The sequence below is a fragment of the Bacillus rossius genome, chromosome 1 (genome assembly GCF_032445375.1).
Source record: "Bacillus rossius redtenbacheri isolate Brsri chromosome 1, Brsri_v3, whole genome shotgun sequence".
NCBI classification, from domain to species: domain Eukaryota; kingdom Metazoa; phylum Arthropoda; class Insecta; order Phasmatodea; family Bacillidae; genus Bacillus; species Bacillus rossius.
The window spans coordinates 308,098,181-308,116,200 of NC_086330.1; the positions used below are offsets into that span (position 1 = coordinate 308,098,181).

At 36.9% G+C, this 18,020-nt stretch overlaps 1 protein-coding gene across 2 annotated transcripts in view; it reads left to right on the top strand.

Annotated features, from left to right (window-relative positions):
• Positions 1 to 1,828: 1,828 nt before the first annotated feature.
• The window catches only part of LOC134527879 (proteasome adapter and scaffold protein ECM29), a 157,867-nt gene continuing 141,675 nt past the window's right edge, over positions 1,829 to 18,020 (top strand). For both annotated transcript variants that reach the window (XM_063360870.1, XM_063360872.1), the window contains exons 1-3: positions 1,829 to 1,870; positions 9,789 to 9,919; positions 14,177 to 14,293. In XM_063360870.1, the coding sequence (XP_063216940.1) occupies positions 1,852 to 1,870; positions 9,789 to 9,919; positions 14,177 to 14,293 (267 nt within the window). In that variant the 5' untranslated portion in view covers positions 1,829 to 1,851. The remainder of the gene's footprint in view (positions 1,871 to 9,788; positions 9,920 to 14,176; positions 14,294 to 18,020) is intronic.

The following is an 18,020-nucleotide window of genomic DNA, read 5'->3' on the forward strand; positions in this document are numbered from 1 at the left end:
AGTGATTGGAGACTGCCGAAAGATGGCCGTTTTGCAAGGGAGGCAACTTTCACCTCCTTTGTGAGTCGGCGCCAAAAACTTATAACAACTTAATTTGTTATATGATGATTAAAAAACATACTCCAGGTGCTTGATTAAAACTTTGCACCTGGTAAATAGTTGCCTAAGGCTTAACAGTTCTTTTAATTGATTTACTAATTTAAAAAGCGGCACCAAGTTGGCGACTGTAAATTTAACTACAAATTGTCTCAACGTGCACTTTTTGGGTTTGAATTCCCTTAGTTTGGCTAGACCACTATCACAGGCCAATTAATCCAGGCCAGTAGCCGCTGTGGCTAGTAACGAGGTTTGCTTTCTGTTTTGTGCGTGCCGCGCACGCACGGAGCCTCTACGACGCACTTGCTCAATGCTTGTGATTTATTAACTTTGTCTTAATGCCTCGTTTGGGAATTGTTTTTCGTAGTCGAGCCCCCGGGGTTTCGTGTCCTGATGTTTAATTCAGTTAATTGAGGTCACGGCCGGGGCGCTCGCTTGACTCATTCCGCCTGGGCTAGGATGCATTCCGAAAACGGGATACGGTACTGGCGGTGCGGAGCACGGGCTTAACGGCCATGGTCGGTACGACGTCACTTTGTACTATGTCATGTCGTTCTACATGTGTCCACAACTTAGTAATGCCAGTAGGCCGTCTAGCCGCTACATGAGTGGCTGCTAACAGGTGGGTATTCGGTGAGGAGGTTGAGTGCCTGACTCCAGCACGAAACAGGCTAGGATGCAGTACAGCACCTTATAAAGTGTTTTTACTTTGTAATAAAACTAACATCCTTTCGACCAGCTGTGGTTATTACTGCTACTGGTATTTGCTAGAAATAATTCTCTGCCTCCAGTCATGTGGACAACACCCACCCCTGTAAGATTCTTGTGTACCAGCGCACAGAAATTCACTGGTTGGTGCTCTTGGCTTAAACCATTTATAGAACCCAACCAGGGAGGCAGGCATGCCCACATCAATTTTTAATCATTTAATTAAAGCCCTGATCTCAGCCCTGTCCGCAGCACACTGCAGCTTAGTTCATTACATCACTTCCGCTCAGTGCACGTGGGAGTGGTGTCCCGGCAATTTGGTGTCTGGTCCCATATGAGCCACCGATGGGGCCAGACACTGTTGCGAGACTTTCCACCATCTTTTGTATCTTTATTATTTTATCATCACTTATTCGTTTCTGCATTTGTTTTGTAACCTGGTTAATGTAGTCACAGTGTGTGTATGTGTTTGCATTGTCACTTCGTAGTGCCCTCGCTTACAATAACAGGCCCGACTGTTAGAATCATACTGTGAGTATTTTCCTGGTAATTGTAGGTTTAAAGAGATGGAAGAAGCCAGTCGTCGGAGGGGGGTGTCACGAGCCCTCAACATATGGACCAACGAGTAGTTCAGTAAGTTGCAGAAGCAAAATTCTCATACTGGGGTGCGTCTTCGATCCGGTACACTGGGTCAGACGGTTCACTCCCGGCTTAGAGTGTAAGACTATAATCATCAAAGTGATCAAACGACATATGCCATGTCTCCACCCCACCAGCATGTTAAAAACAGGCCAATAAAACACATTATTCACTATGCACTTATAATAATGGTTATTGGGAAAAAAGAAACACAAAAATCTTTAAACAAATTTATTTAAAATAAATACACAAATTTGATTCTTGATATTCTTTTACTTTTTCCAATGACACGAAATATTTCAAAGCTAATTTTTAAATAACTCTCGCTAAGTTCGCTGAACTAAGTGGCTTCCATGATTTCTAGAGAGAATGACAGGAGAGTTCTGTAATCTTTGGGCCAAGTTAAACATGGCGACTGACGAATTGTGTAAGTGGTTGTGAAATGAGTAGTTTTTAAATAATGATAATGACACTATATGAATGTGTTTTGTTTATGACCGTGTTTTGTGTATTGAAATATATAAATGTGTTTCTTCCAAAATAAATCTAAAAAAAAATTACTTATCCACGATACTTTAGTTGGCAAGTCCTAATTTTTGCTAATGGTGCCAGTGTCATCCTCAGTGAAGGGGACCCGTTTAGAACGCGATACCTAACCTTTTCATGACGTCACCAAGATGGCGTCGCTTATGTCATTAGCATCCCTATTTTCTATCGGGAAAAATGCGAGAATATGGTGGTTTTGAGCGTGTAACTATTTAATCCCTATTTTTTGCTCATGTTTTCTTAAAATTATTTTCCAGTGTCATTAACTAGAATATAATTCCTCCCCCTTTACACTATTATACATTACGAAGTAAAAATGTAGAGTCGCGGTATATGCGAAAAAAAATGCTAAAAATCCGAAAATACTTTTATTCTATGCTCTTTCACTTCCTCTATTCAAATAAACCGGCGGAGATAAGAAATTCCAAATACTTTAGAAGATATAGAATTTTTTTAATTTTCATCACAATACGTGGGTATTCATGCGGCGATCACCATTGTTTCTGGTTTACGGGTATCTATTATGTTTATTATTTGACAATTTTGTCACGTGACAGTTCCGTGATTGACCAGTATTCAAATGAACCAATACGTTATTATTTATTAATTTATTATTAATGTTCTGTCGGAGGTATCGCGACGTAGGTGAATGACTACATCATTTCCTTCTAATGGCAAAGGAAATGTACCCGCCTCCAACTTAGGTGGGTTTTTAACGTTTCTAATTTTAAAGTCTTATTTTTTATTTGGATATTTTTGCGCAAGTAATAAGTAACAAAAAAATTTTACGTGAGTTGTTAATGTTCATCATTTGTCGGGGTTTGTTAGGTCAGGTCAGTTACATTATAAATACTTTAAAACTAAAGAACCATTGAAATTAAATCATATTATTTTTAATGTACGCTTAGTTTTAAAGTATTCATAATGTAACTGACCTGACCTAATCGACCATTTTATTTCCTACTGTTCATCCTTTGTCCCGGTTTGTTTGGTCAGGTCAGTTACATTATAAATATTTTAAAACTAAACAGCCATTAAAATTAATTCACATTTTTTATGTCCGCTTAGTTTGAAAGTATTAATAACGTAACTGACCTGACCTAATTGATCATTTGATTTATCACGCATTCACGAACATATGGCAAAATAACAAATATGGCGGCGTTCCAATGGTTGTACAGGCGTTGTATTGCAAAATTAAAAAATTCGATATCTCCTAAAGTATTTGGAATTTCTTATCTCCGCCGGTTTTAATGAAAAGAGGAAGTGAAAGAGCATATAATAAAAGTAATTCCAGATTTTTAGAATTTTTTTTTCGCAAATACCGCTACTCTACATGTTCAACATTAAAAAATTCGATATCTCCTAAAGTATTTGGAATTTCTTATCTCCGCCGGTTGATTTGAAAAGAGGAAGTGAAAGAGCATAGAATAAAAGTATTTTAGGATTTTTAGCATTTTTTTTCGCATATACCGCTACTCTACATGTTTACCTTCACGTTTTTACATTATTAAATTCTGGTATCGTAAAATGGTGTAGTCTAGGTGTGACTATACTATACTTCACAATATCATGAAAATATATGTGTATATATATATATATATATATATATATATATATATATATATATATATATATATATATATATATATTTTTTATTTTCATTCATTTAATAATTTAAATACTGGTATTGATAAATAGTGTACACCGGCTGGGACTGTACTCTACTTTGTGATACCGAGAAATAAGGTTTTCTAAATTTTAACCACAGTATTGCAAAATAGAGTAAACCATGTGGAACTGTACTACTCTACTTAACGATATGACGACATTCACTTATTCTAATTTTTTCTTCTTCTTTATTAAGCTTCCTTAATTGCCACTATTGCATTCTATAATTGGCCCACGGCTTCTAGGGAATGAAAAAAATAGTGTGTTTCATGCAATTGAACTATTTGCATCTAGTATAAAAATTAAACTATTTACATCCTGCAACAGTGATCCAATTTTACGTTTTCCTTGCAAAAACATACAATGTGCATGAATTTCGGAAGTACAGGAGAACAGTGTACCACCAAAATTTTCTGTAGCAGTATATCATATATCTGGTAGAACTTATTTAAATTTAGGGTAAAAGCACTAGTAGTCAGCCAGTAATTGCACATATTGAAATGGAAGAATTTGAATACTATACATTTTTCACTTCACACACAACTGTGAACATACTATAAATGTGTTGACAGACTTTCACACTTCATTCTCATACACATAAATACGAGTACAGTACTTAAAATAATAAGCAAAAAAAATATAGCTCTAAAATTAGCTATTTATCTAGTGCTCAGCTAGATATTTCCTTATGTCAGCCATATATTACCCAGTAGTCAGCCACATCTAACACACATGAAAAAATTTAATTTAAAATAGCTCTATAAACACAGTTTTTAATACAAGGCTTAAAACAGGGGAAAAATGTAACAATGCTGATGTGATAATACACAAAATAATTTTTTTTATTTTTTCAAAAATTAAACAGAATAAACTGACCTAACAAATCTTCATCCCACCATAAAACATGTTAACATAAAAAGACTTACCTATTTAAATTTAGGCATATTGCTAGTCCTTGCTTGTGGTTACATCTACGTAATGATTGTCAATACGTAATACAAATTTGATTTTATAAATAGCAGTTGTCTAGTAATTGCAGTGATAAGGACTAACTTATAGCACCCCTGACTAAAAGAAAGAAAATAAACTAGACCTAGATAAACCTTTATGTTTAAACAAATTACCTGTTATAGGCTACCTAGCCAATCAATAACATTTTTTTATTGAAGTGATTTGCGATTGATGTGAAATCTAAGCAACCCTCAACCATACTTTTTTGGTGCATCAATTGCACCTACAATATCACTGAACAAAAATTCAAAAATGTCTTCTACATCTGTGTGGCTATACACAAAACCATTAAATTGTTTGCTGTATTTATACCTAAGGAAACTTCCTTCAAACTGTCCCGTTTCAGTATTCTTTCTTGTCACTTTACAAATGTAGTATCTTCTAGAATGTCTTTGTTGAGATGAACATGCTGCCTGGGACCGTTCATTTCCTTCTTGACCAACCACTAACCGTCTGTTTCAATATCATCAATTTTCATCACAGGTTTTACATAAGCTAAGGTTCTTCCAAACTTTTGGGTGACCTGAAGGTCTACACAACTGCCATCTTCACTGTCTTTGAAACCTAATGAAACTTGTGAGTCATCTTCAGAATCGCTGCAATTAGCTTTGTCCACCAGAGTTATTTTTTCATGTTCAGTTTTTCTTTTCTTGCTATTTTTATTAGTAGTTGTAAGTTTTTTAGCTGAAAGATCTCGTTTCAATTATCTTTCTTCCATTCGCTTTATTTTCATTCTTTCCTTTTCTTGTTTTTTTTTTTTTTTTTTTTTCTTCTTCGTTGCTCATAAACTCACGCCATTTTAGAAATGAAATCGCACTAGGGGCCTTTTCTCTTCTTACTTTCTTCTGATGTGAAAATGGTTCAACATAGAACAAGTGTTTTTCGAAAGCAGGTGACACATTAGAATTGTTTTGAGTTCGTAGAAAACTTTCTCTAGTGTTGGAAAGTCTATGGATAATGTCGGAAACATCAATAAGTCTTACAACTTGAGTAGAATCTGTGTCTTTTTCAGTCTGGTGTTCTTCCATCTCTCTAACTTCAGGATTGTCACTTGCTTCAGAGTTACCAGCACAGTTTTTAACATTAATAGGCCTACTATCATCCTCAAACTGTATGTCTGAAATGGTTTGTCTTGATTGTCACAGTAGTCATGATCTTTTTGTCTATCTGTAGTTTTACTGATAGATTTGTTAGTCTCTATCTTCTTATTGGGTACCTCTTCATGGTTGAAGTTTTCTTGCACGACATTAGTACAAATAGGATGGAGCTCTTTAAAACTTTTGTTCAAAGCTTCTCTTGCTTCAAGGGTGTCCTCAGGTATAACTTCATTTAGAATGGTACAGTCTGATAATTCCAACTCTTGCAAATTGAAGCCATCCAATTCAAGAATGCCATCTCTGACAGAGTAAATGCCCTCTTCCATTACGCTTTCTTCAACCATTTCTAATTCACGAGAGACTGAAGAATTTATAGAAACAGAACATTTCTTTTTTGCACTCTCAACTTCCTCATAGATTATCTGTGCATCAACTTGCCTTAAGAGAAGGTTTGTTTCAAATTCAATGAACCGAACAACTCTTTGTGCTGTATCAAAATCTTCTCTCTTTAACTCAGGAGGTCTGTTTTCCTGTAGCTCTTTGTTTTCTCGCCTGTTGAGATTTTCGAGTAGATTTTGAATGCATTTGGAATAATCCACTGCATCTTGATCAAGTGGAAAGAGACCACATCATTTGAACCCACTTTTGATAGATTCTGGGATCGAAGGATTCTGCAGAACTTTCTGTAGAAGAGGACAAAACTTTACTTTAGTCAATACTGTGTTAACATTGTGTTCCTCGTTTTGCCAGTCACGAACAGTTTTTTTCCATTTGTCTTTCAGTGGCTTAAAGACACTGACATCAGCAGATTGCATTATATGTGTTGTGTTTGGGGGTAAGGCATACAGAACGATCCCATTTTCAAAGCAGAAAGTGCTCAGCTGCATAGTCAAATGAGATTTGTGCCCATCAACGAATAAAATCAAAGGCTTCTGAATGTTATTTTCATTTACCCATGGGTTTACTTTGTTTGCCACATACTCGTAGAATACATCACTTTTCATCCAGCCTGACTCTGAGCGCCCTAAAAACCAGTTTTTTGGTACACTTTTTATGAGCTGCAAAGGTGGTTTCACATATAGGAAAACAACAAGAGGATGAATTGTTTCACCACTAGCTGTAAACACCAACAGCACAGTTATTGTATTTTTTTCATTTCCACGCTGTACTTGATACACATTTCTTGAGCCTTTTTCTGCTAGAACGTTTCCCGTTTTAGGGCAGAGAGAAAAGCTGGTTTCATCACCATTCAGTATTCTTCTGGGATCTAAGAAAACATCATTCAAGTTGTTATATTCTATGTACAATTTCAGATCTGCAAACCATTTTCTGATTGCTTCTTCTGTCACGATTGCTCGACCTTTGGTAAGCCCCTCAGCTGTGCGATGTATTACTATGGGATGACGCTTTAAAAATGATTCATACCATTTTTTTCCTGGACGACTGTTTTTGAAAGGATTTTTTCTTTTGTCTTCTTTGATTATATTTTGTACAGTGTTAAGCAAAACGTCCTTCAGAGGAAATCCACATTTTGACGACTGAACACACCACTCAACAAGACACTTTTCTTCATCTTTAGTTAATATAGTAGGAGGACCCATACATCGAGGTCCTTCTGGAACCCGACCGTGAAGTCTATCTTGAAGTGTTTCTCGTGGCACCCCAAACTCCTTAGATGCTGCATTTAAACCCACCCGCATTTCCCTGATAGATAGTAATGCATCTTCCAAAGCTTTTTCTGAGTAAGAATGGATTTTTCTATTCTCGTATGACATGCTGCCTCTGAAAAATATGTTACATAAATCAGTCATCATCAGCGGATCTAGGGGGGTGGCACGGGGGCACATGCCCCCCCCCCCCCCCCCCCCCCCCCGATAGGTTAAATATGCACTGGATAGTACGACTTCTGCAATAATAATCAGGTATAATACTAGGTACAGACATCCGGTGCCCCCCTCCCCCCAGAAGTAATTTGGTGCCCACCCAGAATTCATTCCTGGATCTGCTAATGGTCATGTACTCTTTAAAACTATTTACAGGTTTTCTATTTGTGAAGGTTATTAGGAAAGGATAGGAAACTGCATACCATGAAGTCAAATAAAAAAGAATGATAAATAATAAGCTTATTTTATAAATAAAATTGGCAAGTAGTGGCTGACTTATGGTTTCATGAGATTCAGTGGTTTGCTGCAAGTGTTGAGTGATAAAATAAAGTGGCTGACTACTGGATTCTGAATTGAATGATCATATTTTTGTACAGCATTAAGTCAAGAAGATATTGATGTATAATAATATTTCTATGAAGAAATCTCAGTAGCAAGTAAGTCCATAAACCCCAGTAGTCAGCCACCTAGGCTGATCACTGGAAAACAGGCATGAGAAATAACCCTGTTACCAGCCACTTCATTATTAAATGAAATTTTCGAAATTGTTGCATATAATTACTTTCATTAACAATTTCAAATATCTCTTATAAATTCTCAAGATTACTGAATTCTTAATTACTTGTCAGGATACTTTCTTACCTTCTTAAAAGAAATGCTGCACACAACCCAAACAATCACTAAACAACATCACAGATAGCATCACAGCAACTGCCAAAAGTAGAGGTTGCACAATGACACTACTTTTTGCTATTAAATTTCTCTGCACTGGCTGAGCACTGGAAAAGGGTTGTTGAAAATTGATGTTAAGTCAAAGAGAATATACACAGAATTTCTGAGATTTTATTTGCTACACAAGAGAGAAATTGCCGACTACTGGTGGTGGCTGACATAAGGTGCTTTTACCCTATATGACATTTCACTGTGTTTACGCAACAGTGTGTTTATTGAGTTTAATTGTAATTTTCTAAGAAAGTAAATAGAAAGTTTAAAGTTCTTTTCTTTGACTAGTAAAATTGAATATGAGGATTCAAAATTGTTTGAAAAGTTATAAGAAATAAAATAAAAAGAAGAGAGACTGGAACACTGTGAATAGGTAGATACCAGGTTGGTCACATTCTGTAAAGCCAGTGAATATCGGGGAAGTGATAAGGGGCTGTTGAAATTGGTCTAGGAAATTCAGGGAATGTACTTTAATTCCAGAAAGCTCATGGTAATTCCCCAGTGATAGTATTTGAGAGGAATATGTTATGCTCCAGTGTCATCACCCAGGCTATGAAAACAGTTTTGTAGGTGTTTTTTTTGTGCATATTCATAAATGCTGTAAAATTGCAGATGCAAGGTTCTGTTTAAACTGGGCCAGCTATGGAGGAGATAGAGGCAGGATTTTCTTAATTTATTTTAGAAATTTGTAAAATTTGGTTTTTCAGCCTTTTCAAATGAAAGCCATATAACATTGTGCTTTCTGCCATTCATGTTGAACCAGAAAAGTTATAACATCAGAAGAACTTAAGTCCAGCAATTCTTCACATCTGACCGGGACTTAACCACAGAAAGGGTATTTCCCCACAGGAAGAGGATATGTACTGTATAGAATGGGTGTTTCTCACAGAATGGAGACTTACGGTACAGTCAGGGATTCCCACAAATTAGGAATTTTTTTTTTAAATAATAAATTTATTTATTTCCTCTTTTTTTTTTTTTTTTTTTTTTTCACTTTTGACTACAATTTACTAATTTATTAGTTTTAGAGGAGTATTTAGCTGGGTATAATTACGACTTGTTCAGATAATTTAAATTATAAGATCTTGATTACTAATTTTGTTCCAATAATCACGAGAAACTTTAATGATGTAAATTATTATTAGATTCGAATTAGACTTTTCATTAAAAATTTTTTAAATATTCTATATAAAAATACATTAAAAAAAACTTTTTTTTTTATAAAAACCACTTGATTTAAACCATGTTTTAAACCTTGGTTTAAACCATTGTGTTTTAAATCAGCCAACGCTGCCATGAACACGCAAGGGTTTCTTCACCATTCTCGGCCTGCACCGGTGCTAACACTTCCGGAACCATGCGGTGTTGTGGGACCGGGCGTCGGTGCGTGAGCGCGATGGTGGTTTGTGCGCAGCCCTGCTGGAGCGCGTGCTGTTCCGTGTCGGCTCAGCGGAGTCGGACGAGCAGCTGCAGAGTGCCGTGTCCAAGTTCCTGCCGCCCGTGCTGCTGAAGCTATCGAGCCAGCAGGACGGCGTGCGCAAGAAGGTGCGCTCATGCCGCGCTCCCCACACAGCCACCATGTCATCCTTGCTTCGACCATCATCCATGTTTTTTTATTCATGCATGCTTTTGGCGTGACTGGACATCATCATCTTCCCACATTTTCCAACGGAATTGACTAGCCTTTGCCTGTCGACAATGGGAGGAATGACTGCTATTTTCAAGAGGTCCTGTACAACTCAACTCGGATACCAAATGTTGGGCTACGAAACAGGTTTATGGCTGGGTTCTGCTGTCACTTGTCAATAGCACATGATGCTAAACCTGTTGCTGCAAATTTTATCTGAAAATAATTAAAATTAGAACAAATGAACTGTTAATTAAGATGTGACATGGTCATTGCAGGTGGATGTATGGTGAAATGGAGCAGTATGAAATGAATTAGCAGGGGAAACAGAAGAACTGTGAGAAACCCCACTGGTTTGAAAATGTCCATGACATATTTGACATACAAAACTCCAGGTTTGACTCCTTGGTGGTGGGTAAACAATCTTGCCGCTCAACCACCGTGGCTCAGAAACAATAACAGTATGGACTTATACTCAGTACTATAACAAAAATATCATAGTTTGAGGTGAACACAAATTTATTTTGATGTTCTTGTAGAGAAACACTGAAGCAAAGAGTTTGAAAAACAAGCTCACTTAAGAAACCGTGATGAAGGAAAGGTTGTTACAATAAACAGACAATATTTGGAAGTTAAGGCAAGAAAAAAATCTTACATCATTAAATTTACCAACTACTGGGAAAATCACTAGCCTTACTAGCTAGTTAGGTTAATTCATTCATAGCTAAAACAGCTTTGGGTAAGAATATAATTTTTAATGGGCTTCTGAGTTGAGCAGTCATGATCATTTATGCACAGAATCTCATAGAGACCATGTAGAATGTTATACACTGATGCAAATTTGTGCGTACGTCTTGCGGGCAAAGAGTAAGAAAGAGCTTACAAAATTGAGCCACATTATTTTGCTAGTTCATGGGTTAGCAAAGTCGACTTGAACATCTGCTTCAAGTTTATAATTAGTTTACAGGGCTCTTGACAAGTTGATTCTTAGCTTAACTTAGTATTATATAAACAAACTTCCCAAATTTTTCATGTTTTCTCTTCTTTTCTCGCAGGGTAAGTATGTGAAAATTCAAAACTAGCCTACAGATTTAGTCAATATGACAATATTCGTTAACCAAATGAAACCAAGCTCATCCCATTGGTATTTTTTACCATCAATGTGAAATTCAAAATAATTTAAATAACTTTTATTTAAATTGAATTTAAATATAGCTTACCAATACTGATTTAAGAATCAATAACATTTTCATTTTTTATTTTTAAAAATAAATAATTACCCTTGTTATTACTTAACATTGGTTAAAAGAAGGTAGTTTAAGACTTGTTTATTAATAATTGCCAATATCTTTTATTGAGTGTGATTTGATTAGATTTTTTTTATTGTAAAAACCATATTTACAATCCTTCACTCCTTAAAAAAAAATAGAATTTCATCAAATAATGTTATTAGGTACCTACCTGATATGTAGTACTAGATTTTGCAGCACATCAGTATAAGTTCTGTGCTGCTGTAGCTACCTAGAGAGACATGAAGAACTTGTGCTACCTAGGAGCTAGATGACTTGTTTCTTTTGTGTGACTGGAAATGGTGTGATGGTTAACCTATATCCGAGAACTGAGAACCAATTTTTTAGAATCGGGACCAATTATAGATCAAGGAAAGAAGTACCTCCAAAACATCACTTTTATATATATATATATATATATATATATATATATATATATATATATATATATATATATATATATATATATATATATAGTCAAATAGATCATTAGTTTTTGGATGTTGGTAAACTCCTAATAATTACGTCTGCTAACTATTTAATAATTACATTAGACTTACATTTCATTACATTATTACCAAGTAGATAATATAACACATAATAGATACTTAAATTCTAAATTTAGGATAAAATCTCATAATGAGACTCAATATGCACTTCACCAGGGGACTTAACATATGTGACTTAACGTATTAAAATGATCAATTCATCTGTGTTCACAGATCAAGTGCAAAATTGTAGGGGATTACGTGAACTGGGAGGTTTAATCAGAATATACCATTTTGAAACACATTATTTTAAGGACGTACTGATGTAAGATGTTGGTCCAATTAATTCATAAGCAAACTGAGTACATTAGTTACCTAAAAACCATATTAAAAGTTTAATTCTTGAATTGGCGGTCAGTGAATTATTTTTTTCTTTTGTATGAGATAAAACAAAAATTACATCGATAATCATTTTAAGTACTTAATACTTACTCTTTCACAACTGGTTCCTTCACCAATGCATTAGATCACTGCTTCATCTCTTTATTTCACTACTCATTCATTTCACTTGAAGGCATTAAATATTTATTTAATTATTCATACAACTTACCACAGATACCAACTGAGTTGTGTAGTATAAATCATGATACACATTGAAGTTGACAATGTTAATAGTTATTAATATTGTGCTTCTCTTTAGGCTTATAAGGGAAAGTCGAGATCTAGAGGTAAGGGCTAGACATGTTTCAGGAGGTTGGTGAAAGTGGGTGACATTTTTCTGTCAGTGCATGTTACTAAAATAATTTTTTTTACGCCACACAGCAAGTTATACACACATGATATCCACATATTCATAGAGGGTTCCGCACCATGTTTGGTTCTTATAAGGTGATTCATGCTAAGAAGTGGTTAAGAAACCACCTCCATTTTACAAATGTGTGACGTCTCTGCTATTATATCTACCTAGTATTTCCCATTACACATTTACCTTCTTTCAGATTTATGTAGACTACGTAGGTACTAAAATTTCTTAAATGCTGACTTTAAACAAAAGTGTTGTTCGGAGTAAAGACCCAGCAGAGAATCCTTAACAAGGTCATGCTATCGCCCGTGTGTGGACAAGTCTTGAACTACCCTACTTAAACCTTCTCAACCCTTACAGACCTGGTACCCTCTGAGTGTCGGTCACACTTACTGGAAGAGTGGGCTCTTAAAGGCATCCCACACGCCTGCTACCAGAAGTTTACACATGAGAAAGAATTGAACTTATCTCAATATTGAAAAAATTTATTACTTAGCAGTTTAGCACTATTAATTACACTTCTTTCGTTATAATTGTAAAAACGCCTCGCGGCACGAATCTGTATTTTTGTGGTCAGTCACCCTTATAACCGACAAATTCGTCACGTGGTAATTTCAAAACCTCTTAAACAGAGTTGAAATTGTTTAATCATACAGCCTGCCTCCCGAGGTAGGCCCCGAGGAGAGTTTTAAATGATTTAAAATAAGTTAATAAACAGAAGTAAGTAAGCGATGAAGTCCCCGGAATGCAGACGCTTCCCACGTTGGGCCGGATATCAGAAAATCACCACTGACAGGTCTCTTCCCGCCTTGCTGATGACAGTTATTAGTTACTAGATCCGTGCCACTTACGTTACGAAACTTGCACATAAAAAAAAATTTCACATAGTTAAAACAAATTAAGTTGTGTTCAAAAACCCTTTATAATTAATACCTTTATTTGAATATATAAAGTTTTCAAATAATGGTGCTGCTCAGGGGTGTGTTCCGGAGAGCCTGATCCGCCCGAGTACAATATTATTAATGTTATTAAATAAAAGGTTGTTCTTTGTAGCTGAAAGAAACAGATCCCTTGGGAAGTTATATTCAAACGTATTTATGGGAACGTTGCACTTAGCCATAATCACTCACACCCACCTCCAGGCCGTAGGTGCACTGTTTGAATGCCAGAACACGTCACTCTGCAGACGCACATGTAGTTAGAACCGGGAACGTTATGGGTTATGGGTAAGGAGGGAGGTCTCAGTGCTTCGAAATCAGGTGGACAATGTCGAACATTTTCATTTTTATTAATTCTGTGTGCTAAAATTATGTTTTCTGCAGAATTATATAAATGAGGTTTTGTCAAAATGTAATAAAGATGCATTGTAGTTTCAGGGCCAACTGAATTCAAAATTGTACGTGTTGAGTACGATCTGGGGAAGGGTGAGGGGACGGAACTTGTAGCCTTGGGTTTGTTGCTTCTTCGTGAAGAAGTGCACGACAACCAGTGCAATGCACAGAAAGGGAATACCTATATGACTGCAGACCGCCATGTCAGCTGCGAGACGCAAGGGCTTGGTCCGGGTAGATGGTGAGTGTGATGCGTGATGTGCAGGTGATGGAGCTGCTGATACACATCAACAAGCGCGTCAAGAGCCGGCCGCAGGTGCAGCTGCCTGTGGACGCCTTGCTGCTGCAGTACCAGGACCCGGCCGCCAGTTCCTTCGTCACTGTGAGTCCCTCCGACACTGACCACGTGTTGGCCTCGCAGAGACTGGGGACAAGTCCCTGACTGCTGTCCCAGGCTGATTCTGCTCTTTGGTTCATCTTTGTACTTGTAGTTGCTACCGCTTCTTGGTCCTGAACCAAATACCAAGCTGGAAGAATAGTTGCAGCACCCAGGCGGGATGGTTAGTCGAATTAAATAATTATTAAATATTAATAACAAAAATTTAAGTAGCTGAAAAATTGTAACACGCGAGTATCGCAAGTTAATTATACAATACAATTCATGAACTTAACACAAATTTTACAAGACTTTAAAAGTTAATAATTAAGGTTTTATAAGCTATTTATTTATTTATTTTTTTTTAGTTTGTAATTTGTTTTGAGTAATAATTTATTTTATATTTTTAGTTAAGATGTTTATATTTTAAGCAGTTGTTAATTAAAGTATTGCATTGGTAAAATAAGTCAATTACCATTACACTGTAGTAAAGGTTTAAGTTATTTGATATTTAACTTTTAAAAGAGAATATTTTAAAAGCATAAATGATTACATAATGTGGTAAAAAGAAATAGAACTGGGATAGTAAAAAGACGTTAACAGAGTGGGGAGAGAGGACTTTGACGAGAGAGGGAAGAGAGGAGTGTGGCGGACAGCCACGCGCGAGGTGTGAGTGGTGTGTGATGCGAATGCTCGGGCAGTGCATTTCACTCAGTAAAATATTTTTTGGGGTGTAATGTAATGGTGTGCAATGTTTGGAAGACTGGTCTACGAGCTTGCCAAGGCTTGAAGCAGCAAGCTGGCATGCCTTGTGGTGTGTGTGTCGAGGGACATGCCTCTGGCGAGAGGTGCGACCTGGAGCACGGTTTTCGCATTTGCAAAGTGCCGAGGTTTGGCAAATTGAATGTTGAAACACCCCTCGTGCCCTAAAATTTTATTATTTTAATTTAATTAAAAAAAAAGGCCTAGGAAGCAGCTGAGCAAATTATAAAGAAAAATATACAAGTCTTACCAGAGGTGGCACGAGGTGGTGAACAAGACAATTTTATACTTCCTGCACACAAGCAACTTGGGAGCTAGTGGATTGTTAAATAGATAAAAGTAAATGATAAATAAATAAACACTACATAAGTAGATTGGTCTATAGGTACCCTGTTTTATTTAAATAGGTAAATTAAATCTTTTTGTTTTGGTTTCACAATAAAATGGTATTAATAAGTTAGAATATATTAAAGTTATTAAAAGAGGGCCGGCCCGATATTATTAAAACACGTTATCCTATACTGTTAACAACACAAAATGACATTTTATAGCAGGTTAGTTTAATCCACTTATTACAGTATCAATTTGACATATGCATATTTGATAAGTTCTCTATGGCACTGCTCGCTGGTATTCATTTAAATAATTTGTTTCGTTGGCAGTAGGGAGAAGTTACATGTTAAATATCAACCGGGGCTTCAAGTTGGACATCTGGCCGGGAGGAAGCTCTTCTTAGAGAGAAATGAAGTTGGAGGTGTCTGGACAACATGATGGGTGCAATTTCGGGGCCCAAATGTTGGACCCTGTCTGAAAAACAAGCCAATTCCAACAAATTATACCTGCTTCCAGACAGTCAAACACAGTCGGTGCGAAAAGGCCAACAAACGGGAATTCGGGGAGGAAAAATAGACCGAAGTAACTTACCAAACAGGGTGCATCTCCTGGGCTCAGGAAATATCTCGCGCTGACATCAGAAAGGCGCGGACTGAGAATTGCGCGGATGGCGCGGCAGAAATCATCATTTAGGAAGATAAAAATAATTAATAAAATTTAAACTAAAACATGACTTGTTTTCTAATCACTACTACTGACTGGCTACTACTGAATTTTGAAGCTGGGATCACATCCCTTAACACAGCTGACTACATTCCTAATTCCCATGAGTTCGTCATTGCCGCGAAAAAGCCTCTTAACCGAGGTGACGCCGAGATGACGCGGTAAGTAGCCGAAGTCAGAGTACTAAGTGCCGCAGTGGCGGACAAAACTCCTAATTAAAACAGGCGGTCGGCCCTAGGGAAAAAGAGGGGGAAGGTTCGGCCCTTGCCGAACACTTCCGGAGGTGACCAAGTGGTCGTAGCCACGACTTCAGTTGTTTGCGCCGAAGGGCGACTGCTGCGGTTTCTACCGGCAGGCACAGAAAGCAAAATACAATAGACTTTTACAGGCCGCGAGGAGGAAGCATAGGGCCTTAAGGTGTAGCCGGTGCTACACTCTGGCAGCCTAAAGGGGACAGAAGGGGGAGGTTAGAAAGATTGCCAACAGGTGTCGCGGGCGTCAGCTCCACGAGCTGGCGACAAGAGAAGGAGTTACTTTTTCCACCGCTAGATGTCATGTGTTGTCCATCGTTGCACATATTTTTTTCTATGGCAAAATGTCCTTGAAGTCGGCCAATGCTTGGCGGGGTTAACGGCAGGACAATGATCCTGGGCTAAATTCTTAGGATCAAGGGGGGGGGGAGGGGGTACAAAAAACGCATCTGGGCTGGGAACAGGGGTCCACGGGATCCTCATTCGTGCCAAGACTCGCTAGTCTCAGCGGGTCTCTGAGAAATAGAGCTTGTAGGCCAGAAGCTGCTCTATGAGATTTTAGTCATGCAGAGAAATAATGTTACAGGCCGAGAACGTGACTGTAAGCGGGAGAAATGTCATATGGGCTGCTAACGTCTACATTAGACTAGCAAAATATCAGATAGGTCCCGGAGAAAAGGTGCCTTGTGCTACTGGCGCAAAGTTTAACTGAGTGGAGTACACCAGCCTAACAAAGTGTAAATCACCCTTTTGTAACTAAATTATATAGAAAATAAAATTTCCAAAAATAATTTAAGATTATAATAACAATGAAAAAAAACGTGCCGAAATACCTAATTTCCGGCACAATGTGCTTTGCCTTTTTTCTACGATCATCAGTTAAGCAAGTAAGTGTAGACGGCTAAAACCTTGTCCCTTTGAGAACGTCAGTGTGCCATAGTTGGCCACACCCCATTCAACTAATGTTTTGCTACCGAGCTGCACATCATACCAAGATGTCTGAATATGTGTAAATTTATTTGGGCCTAAATGGATATCATAAGTAGAAACTGTTTTCCATACGGAATTAAAATTTACTTGCGCTCTCCCGAAAAGTATCTTACAAATAAAGTTGAGGTAGTCAATAGCAAAAATGGACTTTTCAAGAAAGGACCTGGGTCTAGAGGAACGTTAAATGAAATTTTTTGAAATTGTCATTATTTTTAAATCTTTTATTGTGTGAATTTTTTTATGTTATTATTTACTAGGTATATATGAGTAGAAGGAATGCATGCTTTAAGGCTTATAAGCAGGTAATTGCAGGTTTTAAGCAAATTTATTGGTCTTGCACATATAACAATATAGAATGCTATTTATTAAGAAGCGTAATATTTTAGATATGTGTTAGTTATTTAGTATGGATCAGCCTGTCGTCATGCTTAATGTTGGAATTTGTTACATTCCAGGTTGGCCTGGCTAAGCAACCCAGAATAGTAACAAGACTTAAATCACTGGAAAGTTTATGATGTTTTTAAGTTCATCTGTTTGCCAACAGATGTGAGGATGTGTTATTCTTTCAATAGAGTAGTTTTTCTGCTAGAAATTTTTCAATAAAAGCATTTCTCTGCAGTCTTTTGTTTTATTATGATTTTTTCAAAACAACATGTTAATTACAACTTAATCTG